This window comes from Columba livia, chromosome 30 (assembly GCF_036013475.1).
Source record: "Columba livia isolate bColLiv1 breed racing homer chromosome 30, bColLiv1.pat.W.v2, whole genome shotgun sequence".
Lineage (NCBI taxonomy): Eukaryota > Metazoa > Chordata > Aves > Columbiformes > Columbidae > Columba > Columba livia.
Window position 1 is genome coordinate 285903 of NC_088631.1, and position 24399 is coordinate 310301.

The 24399-nt window shown below is 61.2% G+C and overlaps 2 protein-coding genes and 1 long non-coding RNA gene across 5 annotated transcripts in view; all 3 read left to right on the forward strand.

Moving 5' to 3' along the window:
- SMARCA4 (SWI/SNF related, matrix associated, actin dependent regulator of chromatin, subfamily a, member 4) overlaps positions 1 to 15551 on the forward strand; it is a 34034-nt gene extending 18483 nt beyond the window's left edge. For 2 of the 3 annotated variants that reach the window (XM_065043841.1, XM_065043843.1), the window contains exons 20-35: positions 410 to 652; positions 1564 to 1677; positions 2229 to 2336; positions 3312 to 3398; positions 4382 to 4428; positions 4570 to 4736; positions 6114 to 6277; positions 7147 to 7374; positions 8295 to 8372; positions 9727 to 9945; positions 11125 to 11378; positions 12269 to 12377; positions 12803 to 12904; positions 13114 to 13246; positions 13891 to 14030; positions 15277 to 15551. In XM_065043841.1, the coding sequence (XP_064899913.1) occupies positions 410 to 652; positions 1564 to 1677; positions 2229 to 2336; positions 3312 to 3398; positions 4382 to 4428; positions 4570 to 4736; positions 6114 to 6277; positions 7147 to 7374; positions 8295 to 8372; positions 9727 to 9945; positions 11125 to 11378; positions 12269 to 12377; positions 12803 to 12904; positions 13114 to 13246; positions 13891 to 14030; positions 15277 to 15309 (2226 nt within the window). In that variant the 3' untranslated portion in view covers positions 15310 to 15551. The remainder of the gene's footprint in view (positions 1 to 409; positions 653 to 1563; positions 1678 to 2228; positions 2337 to 3311; positions 3399 to 4381; positions 4429 to 4569; positions 4737 to 6113; positions 6278 to 7146; positions 7375 to 8294; positions 8373 to 9726; positions 9946 to 11124; positions 11379 to 12268; positions 12378 to 12802; positions 12905 to 13113; positions 13247 to 13890; positions 14031 to 15276) is intronic. The other variant, XM_065043842.1, reaches the window with a different exon arrangement.
- A 451-nt stretch (positions 15552 to 16002) lies between these two features.
- Positions 16003 to 21347, forward strand: LDLR (low density lipoprotein receptor). Its single transcript, XM_065043847.1, has 7 exons — positions 16003 to 16158; positions 16857 to 16976; positions 17782 to 17901; positions 18745 to 19040; positions 19551 to 19677; positions 20349 to 20477; positions 21207 to 21347. The coding sequence occupies exons 1-6, from the start codon at positions 16092 to 16094 to the stop codon at positions 20411 to 20413; spliced, it is 795 nt and encodes a 264-aa protein (XP_064899919.1). The 5' UTR covers positions 16003 to 16091; the 3' UTR covers positions 20414 to 20477; positions 21207 to 21347.
- Positions 21348 to 22038: 691 nt separating this feature from the next.
- Positions 22039 to 24399, forward strand: LOC135576728 (uncharacterized). The gene is made up of 4 exons (XR_010468501.1): positions 22039 to 22282; positions 22481 to 22546; positions 23077 to 23234; positions 24255 to 24399. It is a non-coding gene; the product is annotated as an uncharacterized LOC135576728 (long non-coding RNA).

Genomic DNA, 24399 nt, shown 5'->3' on the forward strand with positions numbered 1-24399 from the left:
CCAGTTTAACTCGCGACCCCTCTTCCCTTTCCCCTCCCTTTAACTGAGTTAAACCCAGCTTAACTTGCCAACCCCCTTCCCTTTCTCCTCCATTTAACCAAGTTAAACCTGGTTTAACTCGCAACTCCTCTTCCCTTTCCCCTCCATTTAACGGAGTTAAACCCGGCTTAACTCGCAACCCCTCTTCCCTTTCCCCTTCCTTTAACTGAGTTAAACCCAGCTTAACTTGCGAACCCCCTTCCCTTTCTCCTCCATTTAACCACGTTAAACCCAGCTTAACTCACAAACGCCCAAAACCCCTCAAAAAACACCCAACCCCCCCCAAAGCGCCACCGTTTTCCACCAAATCTTTGGCATGCGGGCTCTCCCCGGGTTTCCCGCGTGGTGATTTCCGCCTCTCCCGCCGCAGATCCGCTGGAAATACATGATCGTGGACGAGGGCCACCGCATGAAGAACCACCACTGCAAGCTGACGCAGGTGCTCAACACGCACTACGTGGCGCCGCGGCGGCTGCTGCTCACGGGGACGCCGCTGCAGAACAAGCTGCCCGAGCTCTGGGCGCTGCTCAACTTCCTGCTGCCCACCATCTTCAAGAGCTGCTCCACCTTCGAGCAGTGGTTCAACGCGCCCTTCGCCATGACCGGAGAGAAGGTGACGGGACGGGGGCGGGCCGAAAAAGCCGCCGGGAAATGGCGTTTGCTCGGGGGTGATCGGGTCTCGGATCAAAGTTGAGTCTGGAATCGGGTCTTGGATCAAAGTTGAGTCTCTAATCGAGTCTCGGATCAAAGTTGAGTCTCGAATCGAGTCTGGAATCGAGTCTCAGATCAAAGTTGAGTCTGGAATCGAGTCTCGGATCAAAGCTGAGTCTCGAGTCTGGAATCGAGTCTCGGATCAAAGTTCAGTCTGGAATCGGGTCTTGGGTCGTCAAAGTTGAGTCTCGAATCGAGTCTGGGCCTTGGATCAGCAAAGTCGAGTCTTGGATCGGGTCTCGGATCGTCAAAGCCGAGTCTTGAATCGGGTCTCAGATCAGCAAAGTCGAGTCTTGAATCAAGTGTCGGATCATTGACGTCAAGTCTCGAATCAAGTCTTGGATCAGCAAAGCTGAGTCTTGAATTGGGTCTAAGAATCAAGTCTCAGATCATTGATGTCAAGTTTAGAATCAAGTCTTGGATCATTGACATCAAGTCTCGAATCAGGTCTTGGATCAGCAAAGTCGAGTCTTAAATTCGGTTGTTTGAGACTCAGTTTTATTGAGGTATTTGAGACTCGACTTTGATGATCCAAGACTTGATTCAACTTGGATGATCAAGTTTTGGATCAAATATCAAATCAAGTCTTGAATCCCTCAATCAAATTCGAGTCTCAAATTGAATTGAGTCTCAAATAACCAAATTCTCAGAACGCGGAGCCGTCGCTGCCGTTAACGTATCGCGATGCCCAAACTTTATCGGGGAAGATAAAACCAGCCTGAAATTAAACCACAGAGCCCCCGGGTGGCGGCGATTCCCCCCGGGAGGTTTGTGGCGTCCCGGTTCGCGGTGTAACCGCCGTGTTTTCCGCAGGTGGATCTGAACGAGGAGGAGACCATCCTGATCATCCGGCGCCTGCACAAGGTGCTGCGGCCCTTCCTGCTGCGCCGCCTCAAGAAGGAGGTGGAGGCGCAACTGCCCGAGAAGGTGAGAGAAACGCCGTTCCATTCGGGGCTCCATCTTGGGTCGGGGTCTTCTCCCCTCAGGGATCAAAGCGGCGGCGCCAGAGTCACCTCAGGGCCCAAAATGGCGCCAAAATCCCCTCAGGGATCAAAATGGCGCCAGAATCACCTCAGGGATCAAAATGGCGCCAGAATCACCTCAGGGCCCAAAATGGCGCCAGAATCACCTCAGGGCCCAAAATGGCGCCAGAATCACCTCAGGGCCCAAAATGGCGCCAGAATCACCTCAGGGCCCAAAATGGCGCCAGAATCACCTCAGGGCCCAAAATGGCGCCAGAATCACCTCAGGGCCCAAAATGGCGGCCCCAGGGGCAGCAGGATCACTGCCTGGAGCCGCCAACACTGGGGGGTGAACAGAGGAGCTTCTTGGGGCCATTTTAGTGCCGGGGGTGGGTTGTGGTTGGACTCCATGATCCTGAGGGGCTTTTCCACCCAAAATGGTCTAAAAACGGGGGTTTTGGGTGTGCGGGGGGTGCCGGTGTCGCTGTGGTGACCGGAGCCGCGCTGTCCCCGCAGGTGGAGTACGTCATCAAATGCGACATGTCGGCGCTGCAGCGCGTCCTGTACCGGCACATGCAGGCCAAGGGCGTCCTGCTCACCGACGGCTCCGAGAAGGACAAGAAGGTGCGGCCGCCAAAATCGCGGCTTTTTGCCTCTTTGGTGCCAAAATCGCGGCTTTTTGCCACCTTTTTGTGGTCAGATCGGGGCTGGAAACACCCCTTTGGGCGCCAGAATCGCGGCTTTTCGCCTCTTTGGGCACCAAGATTGCGGCTTTTTGCCTCTTTGATGCCAAAATTGCGGCTTTTCACCATCGTTCTGTGGTCAGATCGGGGCTGGAAACGCCTCTTTGGGCCCCAAAATCGCGGCTTTTCGCCTCTTTTGGTGCCGAAGTTGCGGCTTTTTGCCTCTTGGGCACCAAAATTGCGGCTTTTCACCATCATTCTGTGGTCAGATCGGGGCTGGAAGTGCTTCTTTGGGCACCAAAATTGTGGTTTTTTGCCTCTTTGGGTGCCAATATTGTGGCTTTTCACCATCATTCTGTGGTCAGATTGGGGCTGGAAATGCCTCTTTGGTGCCAAAATTGCAGCTTTTTGCGTCTTTGGTGCCAAAATCGCGGCTTTTTTGACTCTTTGGGTGCTGAAATTGTGGCTTTTCACCATCGTTCTGTGCTCAAATCGGGGCTGGAAATGCCTCTTTGGTGCCAAAATTGCGTCTTTTCACCTCTTTTGGTGCCAAAATTGCGTCTTTTTGCCTCTTTTGGTGCCAAAATTGCGGCTTTTCACCTCTTTGGCGCCAAAACCGCGACTTTTCACCATCATTCTGTGGTCAGATCGGGGCTGGAAATGCCTCTTTGGTGCCAAAATTGTGTCTTTTCGCCTCTTTTGGTGCCAAAATTGCGTCTTTTCGCCTCTTTTGGTGCCAAAACCGTGACTTTTTGCCATCATTCTGTGGTCAGATCGGGGCTGGAAACGCCTCTTTGGCGCCAAAATCACGTCTTTTCACCTTTTTAAGCCCCAAACTCGCGCCTTTTCGCCTCTTTGGCGCCAAACTCGCCGCCTTTTTAATTACGGCTTATTAATTGTGACTTTAATTTGCCAGGGGAAGGGCGGCACCAAGACCCTGATGAACACCATCATGCAGCTGCGCAAGATCTGCAACCACCCCTACATGTTCCAGCACATCGAGGTAAAACCCGCCCAGAGCACCCAAACTGGGGTCACACACCCCGTTCCCGGAGGGCGGGAAACCCGGCGGCCGCGTGGCGACGTTTCACCCCCAAAACGCCCCAAAATCGCCTCAAACGCGCCCGGGGAAGCGATAGCGCCTGAATGTGCGGTTTAGAAACCGGGGGCTGCTTTTGGGGGCAATTCGGGGGGTTTTGGGGGCGGTTTCTGACGTTATTTCCGACATCAGTTCTTTGCCGATTTCCAATGTGAATTCTGCCCCAATTTCCGATTTCACCCAGATTTCCCATGTCAGATTTCGGCCCCAATTTCCAATGTTGAAATTTCGGCCCCAAATTCCGATGTTGAAATTTCGGCCCCAATTTCTGACGTGAAATTTTGCCCTTTTTTCCAACATGAAATTTTGGCCTAAATTTGTGATGTTGAAATTTCAGCCCAAATTTCCAATGTACAATTTCGGCCCCAATTTCCGACGCAAATTTTGCCCCAATTTCTGACATGAAATTTTGCCCCTTTTTCCAACATGAAATTTCGGCCCCAATTTCCGATGTTGAAATTTCGGCCCCAATTTCCGACACAAATTTTGCCCCAATTTCTGACACAAATTTTGCCCCAATTTCCAACGTGAATTTTATCCTCGATTTCCGACATAAAATTTCGGCCCCAATTTCCCACATTGAAATTTCGGCCCCAATTCCCCACATCAAATCATTTCAGCCCCAATTTCCCACGTGGAAATTTCAGCCCCAATTTCCCACATTGAAATTTCAGCCCCGATTCCCCATATTGAAACTTCGGCCCCAATTTCTCATGTAAAATTTCGACCCCAATTTCCACTGTGAATTTTGTCCCCGATTTCCCACGTCAAATAATTTCGGCCCCAATTCCCCACACAAAATTTCGGCCTCGATTTCCCACGCCAATTCTTGTTTGCGACGTGAATTTTGCCCCGATTTCCGACGCGATTTCTCCTCCCGCTCGCAGGAATCGTTCTCGGAGCACTTGGGCTTCACGGGCGGCATCGTGCAAGGGTGAGCTGCACATTCCGCTTCTCCTCTTTATTTTCCGGAGATATTTGTGCGTTTCCCCCTCCCGAATTGATTAATCGGCCTCTTAACGACCCCCACGCCGCGGTTTTAGCCTCAGATGGCTCTTTTTTGCCCCGTTTCCAGGCTGGATTTGTACCGGGCGTCGGGGAAGTTCGAGCTCCTGGACAGGATCCTGCCCAAGCTCCGCGCCACCAACCACAAGGTGCTGCTGTTCTGCCAGATGACGTCGCTCATGACCATCATGGAGGATTATTTCGCTTACCGCGGCTTCAAGTACCTCAGGCTGGATGGTGAGTGGCCACGATGCCGTTAATCCAGAGATTAAACCCGATCGGGGCCCATCTGTGGCCTTAAAACGGAGCGTGGGCCCGACTCGTGGCCTTAAAACGGAGCGTGGGCCCGACTCGTGGCCTTAAAACGGAGCGTGGGCCCGACTCGTGGCCTTAAAACGGAGCGTGGGCCCGACTTGTGGCCTTAAAACGGAGCGTGGGCCCGACTCTTGGCCTTAAAACGGAGCGTGGGCCCGACTCGTGGCTTAAAACCAAGTGTGGGCCCGAGTTCTGGCCTTAAAACCAGCTGTGGTTCTAAACACACCAAACGCTGCCTTACAACCAACTACGGGTCCAAGTGCTGCTTTAAAACCAGACATGGGCCCAACTGTGGCCTTAAAACCCACTGTGGTTCTAAACACATCAAACGTGGCCTTAAAACCAACCGCAGGCCTAAATGTGGCCTTAAAACCAACCGTGGGCCCAAATGTGGCCTTAAAACCAACTGCAGGTTACTGGAGTAACGTGAGGCTGGACTAAGTGAGGATTAACATGGGGCAGGAGTAGCTGGAGACAGGAGTAATGTGGGGCTGGAGTAACTGAGGAGTAACCCTGGGTGGGAGTAACAAGACAGGACTAACTCTGGGCTGGAGTAACTGAGGATTAACCTGGAGCAGGAGTAACCTGAGGAGCAACTCAGGGCGGGAGTAACTGGAGACAAGAGTAACATGGGGATGGGTAACCGAGGAGTAACATGGGGCAGGAGTAACCTGAGGAGTAACTGGAGACAAGAGTAACATGGGGATGGGTAACCGAGGAGTAACTGGAAACAGGAGTAACCCTGGGCTGGAGTAACATGGGGCTGGTGTAACCGAGGAGTAACATTGGGCTGGAGTAACATGGGGCTGGAGTAACTGAGGGGTAAGATGGGGCTGGAGTAACCGAGGAATAAGATGGGGCAGGAGTAAGATGGGGCTGGTGTAACCGAGGAGTAACATGGGGCAGGAGTAACATGGGGCTGGAGGAACTGAGGATTAAACTGGAGCAAGAGTAACTGGAAACAGGAGTAACATGGGGCTGGAGTAACATGGGGCTGGAGTAACATGGGGCTGGAGTAACATGGGGCTGGAGTAACTGAGGAGTAACTGGAGACAAGAGTAACATGGGGCTGGAGTAACTTGAGGATTAACCTGACGCAGGAGTAACCTGGGATGGGATTAATGGAGGAGCGAGCTGGGTGGGAGTGGCGGTGCAGTATGGGTGTAGTAGGGGTGTCGTGCGGGTGTAGTGCGGGTGTCGTAGGGGTGTAGTGCGGGTGTAGTGCGGGTGTCGTAGGGGTGTAGTGCGGGTGTCGTAGGGGTGTAGTGCGGGTGTAGTAGCGGCGCTGCTGTGGCGCAGGCACGACGAAGGCGGAGGACCGGGGGATGCTGCTGAAGACGTTCAACGAGCCGGGCTCCGAGTACTTCATCTTCCTGCTGAGCACCCGCGCCGGCGGGCTGGGCCTCAACCTGCAGTCGGCCGACACCGTCATCATCTTCGACAGCGACTGGAACCCCCACCAGGTACGGAAACCACCCAAAATGACCCCGAAACACGCACCAGCGTCATCTTCGGCAGCGACCGGAACGCTAATCGGGTACCAAAATCACTGAAAAATAACCCAAAATAACCCAAAACGCGCACAAGTGATCGCTGTCGGCATCTTTGACGGCGACTGGAACCCCCACCAGGTACCAAAATCACTGAAAAATAACCCAAAATAACCAAAAACACGCACAAACAATCACTGTCATCATCTTCGACAGTGACTGGAACCCTAGTCAGGGATTCTGCCCCAAAACGTGGGAATCTGCCCCAAAACTTGAAGATTCTGCCTTAAAATGTGGAGAATCTGCCTCAAAATGTGGGGATTTTGCCCCAAAATGTGGAGAATACGCCTCAAAACTTCAAGATTCTGCCTCAAAACTTCAGGATTCTGCCCCAAAACGTGGAGAATCCGCCCCAAAACTTCATGATTCTGCCCCCAAAACTTCATGATTCTGCCTCAAAACTTCAGGATTCTGCCCCAAAACCTCAGGATTCTGCCCCAAAACTTCAAGATTCTGCCTCAAAATGTGGAGATTCTGCCTCAAAACTTCAGGATTCTGCCCCAAAACGTGGAGAATCCGCCCCAAAACTTCATGATTCCGCCACAAAATTTGGCGTTTGTGCCCCAAACCTTCGAATTCCGTCCCAAAACTTGTCGATTCCGCCCAAATTCCCCCTGCGCCAACCCGGCTGGCGTTTCCCCGCGCCGGCCGTTCCGACGTTTCCCGGCCACCGCAGCGTTTTAGGGCGTAAAACGGTGTTTTTGGTGCTGCGAAGCGCCGGCGACCGCCGTTGTTTGTGGCGGCGGGGCCGGCCGTGGCTGCGAGCGGCTGTTGTTGCGCAGGACCTGCAGGCGCAGGACCGCGCTCACCGCATCGGGCAGCAGAACGAGGTCCGCGTGCTGCGGCTCTGCACCGTCAACAGCGTGGAGGAGAAGATCCTGGCGGCCGCCAAGTACAAGCTGAACGTGGACCAGAAGGTCATCCAGGCCGGCATGTTCGACCAGAAGTCCTCGAGCCACGAGCGCCGCGCCTTCCTGCAGGCCATCCTGGAGCACGAGGAGCAGGACGAGGTGGGGGCGGCGGCGTTCGGGCCGAGAGTTGGCGCGGGGAAAGGGAGGGGAGGGAGCTGGGGGGGGGGAAATTGGCGGGAAAATATGGCGGGGGGAAGAAAATGGCGGGGAAAGAAAATGGCGGGAAGAAAATGGCAGGGAAAAATTGGCAGGAAGAAAATGGCGGGAAAAAAATTGGTGGGAAGAAAATGGCGGGGAAAAATTGGGGGGGAAAGTTGGTGGGAAGAAAATGGCGGGAAAAAAATTGGCAGGAAGAAAATGGCGGGAAAAAAATTGGCAGGAAGAAAATAGCGGGAAGAAAATGGCGGGAAAAAAATTGGCAGGAAGAAAATGGCGGGAAAAAATTGGCAGGAAGAAAATAGCGGGAAGAAAATGGCAGGAAAAAATTGGCGGGAAGAAAATGACGGGGAAAAATTGGGGGGGAAAGTTGGCGGGAAGAAAATGGCAGGAAAAAAATGGTGGGGAAGAAAATGGCGGGGAAAAAATTGGCAGGAAGAAAATGGCGGGAAAAAGTTGGCAGGAAAAAATTGGGGGAAAAAAGTTGGCGGGAAGAAAATGATGGGAAAAAAATGGTGGGGAAGAAAATGGCGGGAAAAAAGGGCGGGGGAAAAAATTGGCGGGAAGAAAAGGTGGAGAAGAAATTGGCGGGAAGAAAATGGCAGGGAAGTCAAGGGCGTGTGGGGCCTAAAATCCAAATAATTGGGGCTAAAAAGCCAAAAAATGGCTCCGCGGGCTCAGGGCCGAGGGTGTGGGGGAGTTAACAGTTGAAATAGTTGCTCCGTGTCCTCAAAGCTGAGGGGACGTGGGGTTAAAAGGCAAAATGATTAATAACGCCATTTTGAGGTGATTTTGGTTCCGTTTTGAGGTGATTTTGGTGCCGTTTTGTGTGTTTTAATGAGCTTTTTTGTTAAAATCGGCAGGAGGAGGACGAGGTTCCCGACGACGAGACCGTGAACCAGATGATCGCGCGGCACGAGGAGGAGTTCGACCTCTTCATGGTGAGCGGGACCCAAAACCACCTTTTTACACCCCAAAAAAGCGCCATTTCCCCACCCAAAACCGGCTGTTTCACACCCCCAAAAAACGCCACTTTCCCGCTCAAAAAACCACCGTTTTCCTGCCCAAAAGAGCTGTTTTCCCACCGCAAAAAGCACCAGTTTGGCAACTGTTTTGTGTTTTGAGGTGATTTTTGTGCCCCTGGCACCACTTTGAGCCCTGAGGTGATTCCGGTGCCGCCATTTTGTGTTCTGAGGTAATTTAATCACCATTTCAAACCCTGAGGTGATTTTAGCGCCATTTTGTGTTTCGAGGTGATTTTTGTTGCCCCTCCGGCCACCATTTTGTATTCTGAGGTGATTCTGGTGCCGCCATTTTGTGCTTTGAGGTGATTTTAACACCATTTTGAGCCCTGAGGTGGTTTTAGCGCCATTTTGAGTCCTGAGGTGATTCCAGTGCCGCCAACTTGTGCTTTGAGGTGATTTTAGCGGCATTTTGATCCCTGAGGTGATTCTGGCGCCATTTTGATCCCCGAGGTGATTTTAGCACCATTTCAAGCCCTGAGGTGATTCTGGTGCCGCCATCTTGTGTTCTGAGGTGATTCTGGCGCCACTTTGATCCCTGAGGTGATTCTGGCGCCACTTTGAGCCCTGAGGTGATTCTGGCACCATTTTGAGCCCTGAGGTGATTCTGGCGCCATTTTGATCCCTGAGGTGATTTTGGCGCCATTTTGAGCCCTGAGCTGATTTTGGTGCCGCCATCTTGTGCTTTGAGGTGATTCTGGCGCCATTTTGGGCCCTGAGGTGATTCTGGCGCCATTTTGGGCCCTGAGGTGATTCTGGCGCCATTTTGATCCCTGAGGTGATTCTGGCGCCATTTTGGGCCCTGAGGTGATTCTGGCGCCATTTTGGGCCCTGAGGTGATTCTGGCGCCATTTTGATCCCTGAGGTGATTCTGGCGCCATTTTGGGCCCTGAGGTGATTCTGGCGCCATTTTGATCCCTGAGGTGATTCTGGCGCCATTTTGGGCCCTGAGGTGATTCTGGTGCCATTTTGATCCCTGAGGTGATTTTGGCGCCATGTTGAGCCCTGAGCTGATTTTGGTGCCGCCATCTTGTGCTTTGAGGTGATTCTGGCGCCATTTTGATCCCTGAGGTGATTTTAGCGCCATTTTGAGCCCTGAGGTGATTTTAGCGCCATTTTACCCCCGGAGGCGCCGCTCCCCACCAACCCCCTTTTTCTCCTCCGCAACCCCCCCAAAACCCCTCAGAACATCTCGGGCACCCCCCCCCGCCATCCGCCGCTCTCCCTATTTCAAAGCCCAATTAATGTGACCCGCTAACGAGCGTTTGCCCAGCGCATGGACCTGGACCGGCGGCGCGAGGAGGCGCGGAACCCCAAGCGCAAGCCGCGGCTGATGGAGGAGGACGAGCTGCCGGCCTGGATCATCAAGGACGACGCCGAGGTGGAGCGGCTCACCTGCGAGGAGGAGGAGGAGAAGATGTTCGGCCGCGGCTCCCGCCACCGCAAGGAGGTGGATTACAGCGACTCGCTCACCGAGAAGCAGTGGCTCAAGGTACCCGGGGAGCGGGGCGGTGGGACGCAAAATGGGGGGTTACAATGCAAAATGGGGGGCTGGGACGCAAAATGGGGGGCTGGGACGCGAGATGGGGGCTGGGACGCAAGGTGGGGGTTGGGACACAAGATTGGGGGTTATGACACAAAATGGGGGGTTCTGCCCCAAATGGGGGGTTCTGACACAAAATGGGGGGTTCTGCCCCAAATGGGGGGTTCTGACACAAAATGGGGGTTCTGACACAAAATGGGGGATTTTGCCAAAAAAATAGGGGGCTTTCTGCCCCAAAACGGGGGGTTTCTGCCCCAAAACGCGGGGTTTCTGCCCCAAATGGGGGGTTATGACGCAAAATGGGGGTTATGACACAAAATGGGGGGTTAGGATGCAAAATGGCGGTTATGACACAAAATGGGGGGATTTCTGCCACAAAATGGGGGTTCTGACACAAAATGGGGGGGTTATGATACAAAATGGGGGATTTCTGACAAAAAATAGGAGGGGTTTTGCCCCAAATGGGGGGTTTTGCCCCAAATGGGGGGGTACGACACAAAATGGGGGTTTACAACACAAAATGAGGGGGTTTACGACACAAAATGGGGGGTTCTGCCCCCAAATTTGGAGCTTTTGCCACAAAACTTGAGGATTCCACCACAAAACGTGGGGATTCTGCCCCAATATTTAGGGGTTTTGGCCCCAAATCGTGGGGGTTCTGCCCCAAAATGCATCCACCTCCCTGTGACATTTGGGGACACGACCCCGAGGAAAACGCTTAATTAATTGTTATTAACACCTCATTTGTCCCCCTCCTAATTACCCATTAACGAGGGATGTTTGTGGTCACCCCAAATCTGTCCCTGTGGACCCCGAATCCTGTCCGTGTCCCTGTGACATTTGGGGACACAACCCCGAGTAAACCGCTTAATTAATGGGGGTTAACACCTCATTTGTCCCCCTCCTAATTACCTGTTAATGAGGAGCATTTGTGGTCACCCCAAATCTGTCCCCACGGAGCCTCCAGTCCATGAACTGCCCCCAAACCGCGTCCCTGTGACATTTGGGGACACGACCCCAGTGAGTCCCCCACTGAATCCCCCCACGTCGGTGCCGCCGGCGCCCTCGTTAGTGGCTAATGAGCGCTAATGAGCGCTAATGGCCGCTAATGGCCGCTAATGGCCGCAGGCCATCGAGGAGGGGACGCTGGAGGAGATCGAGGAGGAGGTGCGCCAGAAGAAATCCTCGCGCAAGCGCAAGCGCGACGGGGACGTGGGACCCTCGGCGCCCCCCGCCCCCGCGCGGCCCCGCGACCGCGACGACGACCCCAAGAGGCAGAAGAAACGGGGGCGCCCCCCCGCCGAAAAGCTGGCGCCGAACCCGCCCCCCCTCACCCGCCGCATGAGGAAGATCGTGGACGCCGTCATCAAGTACAAGGACAGGTGGGGACAGTGGGGCGCGGGGACAGTGGGGACAATGGGGCACGGGGACAATGGGGACAATGGGGCACGGGGACAGTGGGGACAATGGGGACAATGGGGCACGGGGACAATGGGGACAGTGGGGCACGGGGACAGTGGGGACAGTGGGGCACGGGGACAGTGGGGCACAGGGACAATGGGGACAGTGGGACACGGGGACAATGGGGACAGTGGGACACGGGGACAATGGGGCACGGGGACAATGGGGCGCGGGGACAATGGGGCACGGGGACAATGGGGACAGTGGGGACAATGACAATGGGACACGGGGACAATGGGACGCAGGGACAATGGGGCACGGGGACAATGGGGACAGTGGGGACAATGACAATGGGACACGGGGACAATGGGACACAGGGACAATGGGGCACGGGGACAATGGGACGCGGGGACAATGGGGCACAGGGACAATGGGGACAATGGGGCACGGGGACAGTGGGGACAATGACAATGGGACACGGGGACAGTGGGGCACGGGGACAACAGGGCACAGGGACAATGGGACACAGGGACAATGGGGCGCGGGGACAATGGGGACAATGGGACACGGGGACAATGGGGCGCGGGGACAGTGGGACCTGGGGGGGGGTTCCAGGTGGTTAACTAATGGGGAATTGGTTGGGTCACCAACCCAGGGGTGACCGTGGTGGTTGGTGGGTCACATATGTCACTTGGGGACAATCTGATGTCATCAAGTACAAGGACAGGTGGGGACAATGGGGCACGGGGACAATGGGGCACGGGGAAAAACGGGTGTTTAACCCCAAAACCCCCCTGTGGGGCCACCGGGGGGTGCGTGGGGCGCCGTGGGGCCGGTGTCACCGGTGTCCCCGCCCCCGCTGTCCCTGCAGCAGCAGCGGCCGCCAGCTCAGCGAGGTTTTCATCCAGCTGCCCTCGCGCAAGGAGCTGCCCGAGTACTACGAGCTGATCCGCAAACCCGTCGACTTCAAGAAGATCAAGGTAAATCCCCCCAAAATGACGGCCCCGCGGCGCCACTTCTGTGCCACTTCTGTGCCACTTCTGTGCCACTTCTGTGCCACTTCTGTGCCACTTCTGTGCCACTTCTGTGCCACTTCTGTGCCACTTCTGTGCCACTTTGGCGCCACTTTGGTGTCAGTTCTGTGCCACTTTGGCGCCACTTCTGTGCCACTCCTGTGCCACTTTGGCGCCACTTTGGTGTCAGTTCTGTGCCACTTTGGTGCCACTTCGGCACCACTTCGGTGTCACTTCGGCATCACTTCTGTGTCACTCTGGTGTCACTCTGGTGTCACTTTGGTGCCACTTCTGTGCCATTTTGGTGCCCCTTCGGTGTCACTTCTCTGTCACTTCTGTGCCGATTTGGCGTCACTTTGGCGTCACTTCGGCGTCACTTTGGTGCCACCCAGGAGCGCATCCGCAACCACAAGTACCGCAGCCTCAACGACCTGGAGAAGGACGTGATGCTGCTGTGCCAGAACGCGCAGACCTTCAACCTCGAGGGCTCGCTGGTGCGTCCCCCACGTCCCCCAGTGTCCCCCACAAGTGTCCCCCCGTGTCCCCCACGTCCCCCAGTGTCCCCAGTGTCCCCCCTGTCCCCCACGTCCCCCTGTCCCCCGTGTCCCCCTGTGTCCCCCACGTCCCCCTGTCCCCCACGTCCCCCAGTGTCCCCCAGTGTCCCCACGTCCCCCGTGTCCCCGGTGTCACCCCTGTCCCCCAGATCTACGAGGACTCCATCGTGCTGCAGTCGGTGTTCACCAGCGTGCGGCAGAAGATGGAGAAGGAGGAGGAGAGCGAGGGGGAGGAGAGCGAGGAGGAGGAGGAGCCCGAGGAGGACGGCTCCGAGGCCGAGGGTCGGTGTGGGGCAGGACCTGGGGGGCAGGACCTGGGGGACTTGGACTTTGGGGGCGGGAGCAGCTTTGGGGCAGGACTTGGGGGGCAGTTGTGGGGCAGGACTTGGGGGGCACTTGGGGGGCACTGGGGGGCAGGAGCAGCTATGGGGCAGGACTTGGGGGGCAGTTGTGGGGCAGGACTTGGGGGGCAGTTGTGGGGCAGGACTTGGGGGGCAGTTGTGGGGCACTTGGGGGGCACTTGGGGGGCAGGAGGCAGTTGTGGGGCAGGACTTGGGGGCAGTTGTGGGGCAGGACTTGGGGGCAGTTGTGGGGCAGGATTTAGGGGTAAGTTGGGGGGCAGGAGGCAGTTGTGGGGCAGGACTTGGGGAGGAAGGGACGGTTGTGGGGCGGGATTTGAGGGTGGGGGGGGACTTGGACTTTGGGGGCAGTTGTGGGGCAGGACTTGGGGGGCAGGAGCAGCTTTGGGGTAGGACTTGGGGGGGCAGTTGTGGGACAGGATTTGGGGGGAAGAGGCAGTTGTGGGGCAGGACTTGAGGGTGGGGGGGGATTTGGGGGGTGGTTGTGGGGCAGGATTTGGGGGGGGCAGTTGTGGGGCAGCACAGGAGGGGGGAACAGCTGTGACCCCGGTGACCTCGTGCCCCCAGCGCGCTCGGTCAAGGTCAAGATCAAGCTGGGCCGCAAGGACAAGGCGCCCGAGCGGCTCAAGGGCCGGAGGCGCCCGGGCCGCGGCTCCCGCGCCAAACCCGTGGTGAGCGACGACGACAGCGACGACGAGCAGGACGAGGTGAGGGGCTGCCCCACACTGACTGCCCCATGGCTGACCCACACTGACTGCCCCACACTGACTGCCCCACACTGCCCCACACTGACTGCCCCACACTGACTGCCCCATGGCTGACCCACACTGACTGCCCCATAGCTGCCCCACACTGACTGCCCCACACTGACTGCCCCATGGCTGACCCACACTGACTGCCCCACACTGACTGCCCCACACTGCCCCACACTGACTGCCCCATGGCTGACCCACACTGCCCCATAGCTGCCCCACACTGACTGCCCCACACTGACTGCCCCACACTGACTGCCCCACACTGACTGCCCCATAGCTGACCCACACTGACTGCCCCATGGCTGCCCCACACTGACTGCCCCACACTGACTGCCCCACACTGACTGCCCCATAGCTGACCCACACTGCCCCACACTGACTGCCCCACACTGACTGCCCCACACTGCCCCATAGCTGACCCACACTGCCCCATAGCTGACCCACACTGCCCCATAACTGACCCACACTGCCCCATAGCTGACCCACACTGCCCCACACTGACTGCCCCACACTGACTGCCCCACACTGCCCCATAGCTGACCCACACTGCCCCATAGCTGACCCACACTGCCCCACACTGACTGCCCCACACTGACTGCCCCACACTGCCCCATAGCTGACCCACACTGCCCCACAAGTGACCCAAAACTGACCCACACTGCCCCATAGCTGACCCACACTGACTGCCCCACACTGCCCCACACCTGACCCATAGCTGACCCACACTGCCCCACACTGACTGCCCCACACTGCCACACAACCGACCCACAACTGCCCCACACTGACTGCCCCACGACTGACCCAAAACTGCCCCATAACTGCCCCACAACTGACCCACACTGCCCCACAACTGACCCACAACTGCCCCACATTGCCCTAGACCTGCCCCATAACTGCCCCACAGTGCCCCACGACTGCCCCAAACTGCCCTAGACCTGCTCTACACTGCCCCCCATAACTGCCCCCCATCCTGCCCCATAACTGTCCCACATCCTTCCCCACAACCGCCCCCCCAACTGCCCCACAACTGTCCCAGATCCATCTCACAACCGCCCCCCATCCCGCCCCACAGCCACCCCCTAACCGCCCCATATCCTGCCCCAGACCTGCCCCATGAGCACCTCCTGCCCTACACCTGCCCCACAACCCCCCAAACTACCCCCCGCCCCCCAAGCCCCATCTCCGCCCCTCCCCCCAGGATCGCTCCGGCAGCGGCACCGAGGACGATTGACCCCGAGTGACCCCGCGTGCCCCCCTGGGGTCCTAGTGCCCCCCGCCCCGGACCACGGATCAACCTCCTGCTATTTATACACCGGGAACCGGCACGGACCGCGGCGCCGGCTCCGCTTCCGGTGCCGCTTCTTCCTCCCGGTTCCGGTTCCTCCGGTTCCCCCCCCCCGACCCCCCCGCGGTGCCGGTGCCGCTGTCGATGTCACTGGATTTCGAACCGATCAATAAATTAAACCCACCAGAGCGGGGGGGGTCTCTGTGCGCCGGGGGGGGGGATTTGGGGGGGGTCACCGGGTTTTGGGGGTGGGGGCGCAAATCCTGGGAAAAAACGGCGTCAATTCAGCGCCGAATCGGTTAAAAACCCGCGAAACGCGCCGCCCCGGGGATCACTCCACTTCAGCCACGCCCCCGCGGAGCCACGCCCCTTCGCCGCTATTGGGTAAGCCCATGCTAAGCCACGCCCAATCATTAAACCCGCGCCCCTCGTTGATTCAGGTGTGCGGCGCCCACGCCCTCGATAAGCCACGCCCCTCCCTAACTCACGCCCGCGATTGGCTGCACCGCCGCTAAGCCACGCCCCTCGCTCACTCATGCCAGCAGTAGGCCACGCCCCGACAATCCGCGCCCCTCATAAAACCACGCCCATCGCTAACTCCTGCCCGCGATTGGCTACGCCCCGCTGGGCCACGCCCCCCTCTCAAACCACGCCCCCGGCCGTTCAAATGCGGCCGTCCCGGGAACCGCGTCCGGGCCGGAGGGGCCGGAGGCGCCGAGCGGAGCGCGATGGAGCCGGGAGCGGCCGCGGCGCTGCTGCTGCTGCTGGCGGGAGCGACGGCGGCACCGGGAGCAGGTGAGGGGGAACGGGGCGGGGAACCGGAGCGGACCTGCCCCCCCTACCCGGGTCCGCCGCCCAAACCGGCGCCTGGACCCCCTCCCCCCCACCCAGAGCGGCATTTCCCCCCCCAAAACCGGCACCTGCCCCGCCCTAAAGCGGCGTCCGGTGCCCCAAACCGGGACCTGCCCCCCCCAGCCGCGCTCCCGTCCCTTCCCGCGGCGGGCCGGCCCCTCGGCTCCGCTCCCCGGGGCTCAGGGCGGCGGCGCCTCCCGGTTCTTCCCCCGCACGCTCCGGTCCCGCCGCCGCCATCGCAGCCACGCTGCTGCGCGGCCCCGCCCCCGCGCGCTGAAACGGACCAATCACCGCCGCGCTCCGGCGAGACCCCGCCCTCTGGTCTCTGAGAAGGGACCAATCGCCTCGCTTTCCGCGCTCCGCCCCCGCGGCGGACGCGATTGTGATTGGCGGAGGAGCGGACTGACCACCGGGCGGGGACGCGCTGCGGAAGCCAATGGGAACGCGGCGCGCCAGGGAGGGTGCGGTCCCGCCACACCCGCGGGGGGCCCGATCCTGGGGACGGGGCCCGATCCTGGGGGGGGGGGGGGGCCGATCCTTGACCCCCGGGACCGAACCCCAAACGTCGGGGGTTTTGCGTCTGGGGGGGATGGGGGCGGTTGTTTTGGGGGCTCAGTCCGTTTTTGGGGTCCCTGTCCCAGGTGTCCCGTGTCCCCCCGGTCAGTTCGTCTGTGGGGACGGGTCGTGTATCCCCAACTCCTGGGTCTGTGACGGGCGCCCCGAGTGTCCGGAGGGGGACGATGAGACCCCCGAGACCTGTCGTGAGTGTCCCCGTCACCCCGAGACCCTCCTGAGAGGCACTGTCACCCCTGTCACCCTGAGATGTCCCCCCCATGTCCCCCTGGCCCCAATGTCCCTGTCCCCATGTCCCCCTGCTCCCCTCCAGTGTCCCCACAACGTCCCCCTGGTCCCTGTCCCCATGTCTCCCCATCCCCACAATGTCCCCATGTCCCCACATGTCATGGCCCCCTGTCCCCAGGGTCCCTATGTCCCCACGATGTCCCCTGTCCCCACAATGGCCCCGTGTCATGTCTGCGTCCCCAGGGTCCCTGTCCTGCTCCCCATCCCCACAATGTCCCCATAGCCCTGTCCCCATGTCCCCACAATGTCTGTGTCCCCATATCCCAGTCCCACAATGTCCCCCAATGTCCCCATGTCCCCCAATGTCCCCATGTCCCCATAATGTCCCCAGGGTCCCTGTTATGCTCCCCATCCCCACAACGTCCCCATGTCCTATGGTGTCCCCATGTCCCCACAATGTCCCCTCTCCCCACAATGTCCCCATGTCCCATGGAGTCCCCAGGGCCCCCGTGTCCCCACAAGGTCCCCATGTCCCCATAATGTCCCCATGTTCCCTGTCCCCATGTCCCCTCAATGCCCCCTCTCCCCACAAGGTCCCCATGTCCCATGGTGTCCCCAGGGTCCCTGTCCCCATGTCCCCTCAATGTCCCCTCTCCCCACAACGTCCCCATGTCCTGTGGTGTCTCCACAACGTCCCCATGTCCCATGGAGTCCCCAGGGCCCCCGTGTCCCCACAAGGTCCCCATGTCCCCATAACGTCCCCAGGGTCCCTGTCGTGCTCCCCGTCCCAGTTCCGCTGCGGTGGCCTCGGCCGCTGTGTCCCCGGCTCCTGGCGCTGCGACGGTCACAGGGACTGCGAGGACGGGGCCGACGAGACCGACTGCCGTGAGTGGGGACATTGGGGACCTGGGGGGGATAGGGGGACATGGGGGGACATTGGGGACCTGGGGGGGATAGGGGGACATTGGGGACATTGGGGACATGGGGGGATAGGGGGGACATTGGGGGACATTGGGGACATTGGGGGACATGGGGTGGATAGTGGGACATTGGGGACATTGGGGACATGGAGGGGATAGGGGGACATTGGGGACATTGGGGGGACAATGGGGACATTGGGGACACGGGGGGGATATGGGGACACTGGGGACATTGGGGATGTTGGGGGGGATAGGGGGGACATTGGGGACATGGAGGGGATAGGGGGACATTGGGGACATTAGGGGACAATGGGGACATGGGGGACGTGGGGGGGATATGGCGACATTGGGGATACGGGGGGGATATGGGGGACACTGGGGGACATTGGGGATGTTGGGGGGATATGGGGACATTGGGGACATTGGGGACATGGAGGGGGATAGGGGGATATTGGGGACATTGGGGGATGTTGGGGATATGGGGTGACATGGGGGGGATATGGCGACATTGGGGGACATGGGGGGGATATGGGGACATTGGGGGACGTTGGGGACATGGCAGGGATATGGGGACATTGGGGGACATTGGGGGACATTGGGGGACACGGGGGGGATATGGGGACACTGGGGACACTGGGGACATTGGGGACATGGGTGGGATTGGGGGACATTGGGGACATGGAGGGATAGGGGGACATTGGGGACATTGGGGGACGTTGGGGACATGGGGGGGACATGGGGGGATGGGGGGGATATGGGGGACATGTGGGACACGGACGGGTCTGACCCCCGTCCCCCCCTCCCCCAGCCCCCCGCGGCTGCCCGGTGAGCACCTCCCGTGCGGCCGGGGCGCCGGCTGCGTGCCGCCCGCGTTCCTGTGCGACGGGGACCCCGACTGCCCCCGACGGCTCCGACGAGTGGCCCCACAACTGCAGCGGGGCGGGGGCACCCCCCCGGCGACCCCCCCCGGCGGCCCCCCCGCGCCCCCCCCCCGCCGCTGCCCCCCCCTGCAGTTCGCCTGCGGCTCCGGCGAGTGCGTCCACGGGCGCTGGCGCTGCGACGGCTCCGGCGACTGCCGCGACGGCTCCGACGAGCGCGGCTGCGGTAACTCGGGGCTGGGGGGGCGGTTTGGGGGTGCTGGGGGGCTCTGGGGGCTCTAGGGAGTGGTTTGGGGGGTTTGGGGGGTGGTCTTGCATTCCTGGGGGGTCTGGGGGTGGTTTGGGGGTCCTTGGGGTCCTTGGGGGCACTGGGGGGGGTGGTCTTGGGGTCCTGGGGGGATCTGGGGGGTCTGGGGTTGGTTTGGGGGTCCTGGGGGTCTCTGGGGTCACTTGGGGGTCCTGGGGGTCCTTGGGGGCACTGGGGGGGTGGTTTGGGGGTCTTGGGGCCCTGGGGGGCTCTGGGGGATGTTGGGGGGTCCTGGGGGGCACTGGGGGCTCTGGGGGTGGTTTGGGGATCCTGGGGGGGTCTGGGGGCTGTTGGGGGGTCTGGGGTGGGATTGGGGTCCAGGGGAGCTCTGGGGGGCACTGAGGGGCTCAGGGAGGTCATAGAGGAACATGGGGGGACATCGGGGGGGCCATGAGACCCCCCCGACCCCCCCATGTCCCCCCCGAGCAGCCGCGGCCCCCCCCGTGCCCCCCCGGCTGGTTCCGGTGCCGCGACGGCCGCTGCGTCCCGGGGACCCGGCGCTGCGACGGCGACACCGACTGCGCCGACGGCTCCGACGAGGACGCCTGTCCCACGGGTATGGGGTCCGGGGGTCCTGGGGGGGTCCGGGGGGGTTTGTGGTGGGGTCCGGGGGTCCTGGGGGGTCCTGGGGATTCCTGGGGGTCCTGGGGGGTTCTAGGGGTTGTCCTGGGGGGTTCCTGGGGGGGGTCCTGGGGGGTTCCAGGGGGCAACCTGGGGGGTCTTGGGGGTCCAGGGGGTTCCTGGGGGGTTGCTGGGGGGTGCAGGGGGTTCTTGGGGGGGTTCTGGGGGGGGTCCTGGGGGTCTTGGGGGTTCCTGGGGGGGGGGGTCCTGGGGGGTCCCAGGGGGGGCTCCAATGAGGTCGGGTGTCCCCTGGGTACGAGGGAGTGTAAAGGGGGTTCTGGGGGGGGTCCTGAGGGGTCCCGGGGTGTCCTGGGGGAGTCCTGAGGGGGGTCCTTGGGGGGTTCCTGGGGGGGGTTTCCCAGGGGGGGTCCCGGGGGAGTCCTGAGGGGGGTCCTGGGGGTTCCTGGGGGAGTCCTGAGGGGGTCTTGGGGGGTCCTGGGGGGTTCCTGGGGGTTGTGGGGGGGTTCCTGGGGGGTGTCCCAGGCGGTTCCTTGGGGGCGGTCCCAGGGGGTTCTGGGGGGGTTCCTGGGGGTCCCGGGGGGCTCTGGGGGTCCCGGGGGGTTCCCGGGGGCTCCATGGGGCGCTGACCCCCGTGCGCCCCCCAGCCCCCCCCGTGCGAGGGCCCCGCGTGGTTCCGGTGCCGCTCGCTCAGGGCGAGTGCGTCCCCATGAGCCCGCGTCTGCGACCGGCGGCGCCACTGCCGGGACTGGTCCGACGAGCCCGTCAAGGAGTGCGGTGAGAGCCCCCCCAAACCACACGGCGGGGAGACCCCCCCAAATAACACAGCACTGACACCCCCAATGACACGGCGGGGGAGACCCCCCCCAAATAACACAGCACTGACACCCCCCAATGACACGGCGGGGAGACCCCCCAATGACACAGCACTGACACCCCCCAAATAACACAGCACTGACACCCCCCCCAAATAACACAGCACTGACACCCCCCCCAAACCACGACGGCGGGGAGACCCCCCCCAATGGCACAGCACTGACACCCCCCCCAGGGACACGGCGGGGGGACCCCCCCCAAATAACATAGCATGGACACCCCCCCCAATGACACGGCGGGGAGACCCCCCCAATGACACAGCACTGACACCCCCCCAAAATAACACAGCATGGAGACCCCCCCCCCAATGACACAGCATGGAGACCCCCTCCAAATAACATAGCATGAAGACACCCCCAGTGACACAGTGGGGAGACCCCCCCCCCCGAAATAACATAGCATGGAGACCCCACCCCAATGACACAGTGGTGAGACCCCCCCCCGAAATGACACAGCACTGGGACCCCCCCAATGACACGGCGGGGAGACCCCACCCCAATGACAGCACTGAGACCCCCCCTGAAATAACATAGCATGGAGACCCCCCAGGGACACAGTGGGGACACCCCCCAGGGGTCACCGGGGGTCGCGCGGGGTCACCGGGGTCACGGGGTCGCGGTCTCCCCGCAGGGCTCAACGAGTGCCTGGACGGGGGGGGCGGCTGCTCCCACGGCTGCCGGGGACCTGCCCCTGGGCCACCGGTGCCTGTGCCCCCCGGGGGCTGCGCCTGCGGGCCGACGGCGCGGTACGTGCGGCGGTGAGACCCCCGGGGGACCCCCAGACCCTCCTGACCCCCCCAGACCCCAATGGGACCCCCCCAGACCCTCCTGACCCCCCCCAGACCCCAGTGGGACCCCCAGACCCCAATGGGACCCCCCCCAGACCCTCCTGACCCCCCCAGACCCCAGTGGGACCCCTTAAACCCCAGTGGGATCCCCCAAACCCTCCTGACCCCCCCAGACCCCAATGGGACCCCCCAGACCCCTCCTGACCCCCCCAGACCCCAGTAGGACCCCCCAGACCCCCAGTGGGACCCCCAGACCCCAGGGGACCCCCTGACCCCAATGGGACCCCTTAAACCCCAGTGGGACCCCTTAAACCCCAATGGGACCCCCCAAACCCTTCTGACCCCCCCAGACCCCAGTGGGAACCCTTAGACCCCAATGGGACCCCCAGACCCTCCTGACCCCCCCAAACCCCAATGGGAATCCCCTGACCCCCCCTGGGACCCCCAGGACTTCCCCATGACTCCCTGACCCCCCAGGAACCCCCAAACCCCAATGGGACCCCCTGACCCTCCTGACCCCCCCAGACCCCAATGGGACCCCCCAACCCCCCCATGACCCCCTGGGACCCCCAGGACCCCTCACACCCCAAATTCCCCCCAACCCCCTCGCTCTCCCCCCACAGAAGCTTCAGACCCAACAGATGCAGCTCCCAGTAACACCAGTATCACCAGTAACACCAGTAACACAGTATCACCAGTACAACAGTATCACCAGTATCACCAGTATCACCCAGTACAACCAGTATCACCAGTACAACCAGTAACACCAGTACAACCAGTAACACCGGTATCAGCACCGGTGACACCAGTGACACCAGTAACTCCGGTATCACCGGTGCCAACACCAGCAGCACCAGGGACGCCAGCGTGACCAGTAACACCAGTATCACCAGTAAAGCCTCCAGCAACACCGCAACAGGTACCAGCCCCACATCCCGCCCCACAACCCATTGCAGCCCCACATCCCATTGCAGCCCCACACCCCATCCCACACCCCATCCCAGCCCCACATCCAGCCCCACATCCCATCCCAGCCCCACATCCCGCCCCCCATCCCACCCCCTATCCCGCCCCATATCCCGCCCCACAAGCCCTGACCCCCCTCCCCCTCTCGCAGGCGCCGCCGTGGGGCAGGGGGGGCGCCGGACGGGCTCCACGGTGCTGGCGGTTCTGCTGCCCCTGGGTGAGTCGGGGGGCCGGGAACTGGGGGAGAACGGTCTGAATGGGGGGTCCCAGCACTGGGGTCATGGAGCTGGGGTCCCGGTTTGGGGGTCCTGGTTTGGGGTCCTGGTTTGGAGATCCCTTTGGGGGGGTTCCCACTTTGGGGTCCCAGTTTGGGTCCCTATTGTGGGGTCCCAGTTTGGGGTCCCATTGGGGTCCCATTGAGGGGTCCCAGTTTGGGGGTCGCATGGGGGTCCCAGTTTGGGGTCCCATTGAGGGGTCCCATTGGGGTCCCATGGGGGTCCTGGTTTGGGGTCTCATGGGGGGTCCCGGTTTGGGGTCTTATTGGGTCCCGGTTTGGGGTCCCGGTTTGGGGTCCTGGTTTGGGGTCCCATTGGGTCCCACGGGGGTCCCATTGGGGTCCCATGGGGGTCCCGGTTTGGGGTCCATTGGGTCCCATGGGGGTCCTGGTTTGGGGTCATGGGTCCCACGGGGGTCCCGTTTGGGCTCCCATGGGGTCCATGGGCCCCGCGTGCTGACGTGCCCCTGCAGGGCTGCTGGCGCTGGCGGGCGCGGGCGCCCGGGGGCTCCGGCGGAGCTGGCGCCGCCGCGGCACCAACAGCATCAGCTTCCACAACCCCGTGTTCCGGAAACAGCACGAGGACGAGGAGCCGCTGGGGGGCGCGCAGGGGGGCTTCCCCTGCCCCACGGTGAGCGGGGGGCACGGGGACCCACGGTGAGCGGGGGGCACGGGGACCCACGGGGAGCGGGGGGCACGGGGGACCCATGGGGAGCTATGGGGCACAGGGACCCATGGGGAGCTATGGGGCACAGGGAGCCTATAGGGAGCTATGGGGCACGGGGACCCACGGGGAGCTATGGGGCACGGGGAGCCTATAGGGAGCTATGGGGCACAGGGAGCCTATAGGGAGCTATGGGGCATGGGGACCCACGGGGAGCTATGGGGCACGGGGAGCCTATAGGGAGCTATGGGGCACAGGGAGCCTATAGGGAGCTATGGGGCACGGGGACCCACGGGGAGCTATGGGGCACAGGGAGCCTATAGGGAGCTATGGGGCACGGGGACCCATGGGGAGCTATGGGGCACGGGGACCCACGGGGAGCTGGGGGCACAGGGAGCCTATAGGGAGCTATGGGGCATGGGGACCCATAGGGAGCTATGGGGCACGGGGACCCACGGGGAGCTGGGGGGCACAGGGACCCATAGGGTGCTATGGGGCACGGGGACCCACAAGGAGCTGGGGGCACAGGGACCCATAGGGTGCTATGGGGCATGGGGACCCACGGTGAGCTGGGGGGCACGGGGAGCCTATAGGGAGCTATGGGGCACAGGGACCCATAGGGAGCTGGGGGGCACGGGGTGGGCCAGGAACCCCATAGGGTGCTATGGGGCATGGGGAGCCCATAGGGAGCTGTGGGGCACGAGGACCCATAGGGAGCTGGGGGGCACGGGGGGGACACAGGAATCCCATAGGCAGTTATGGGGCAAGGGGGGGACTCAGGAACCCCAGACGGAGCTATGGGGCATGGGGGGGGCATAGGAACCCCATAGGGAGTTATGGGGCACAGGGGGACACAGGAGCCCCATGGGGAGCTATGGGGCAAGGGGGGGTCAGGACCCCCATGGCGGGGCACAGGGGGTTCCACTGCCCCACAGCGAACCGGGGGGGGCAGATGTGGGTCTCACCCCCCAACCCTCCGCCCCCCAGCGCCAGCCCCTGAACCCGGACAACAACGCGGCCTGAGGGGCAGAGTGGGGGCAGCGCCCCATAGCCAGCCCCCCCAAACAACGGGAGCAACCGGGGCACCCCGAACCAGCGGGTGACACCGGCACCACCGGCTGACACCGGAACC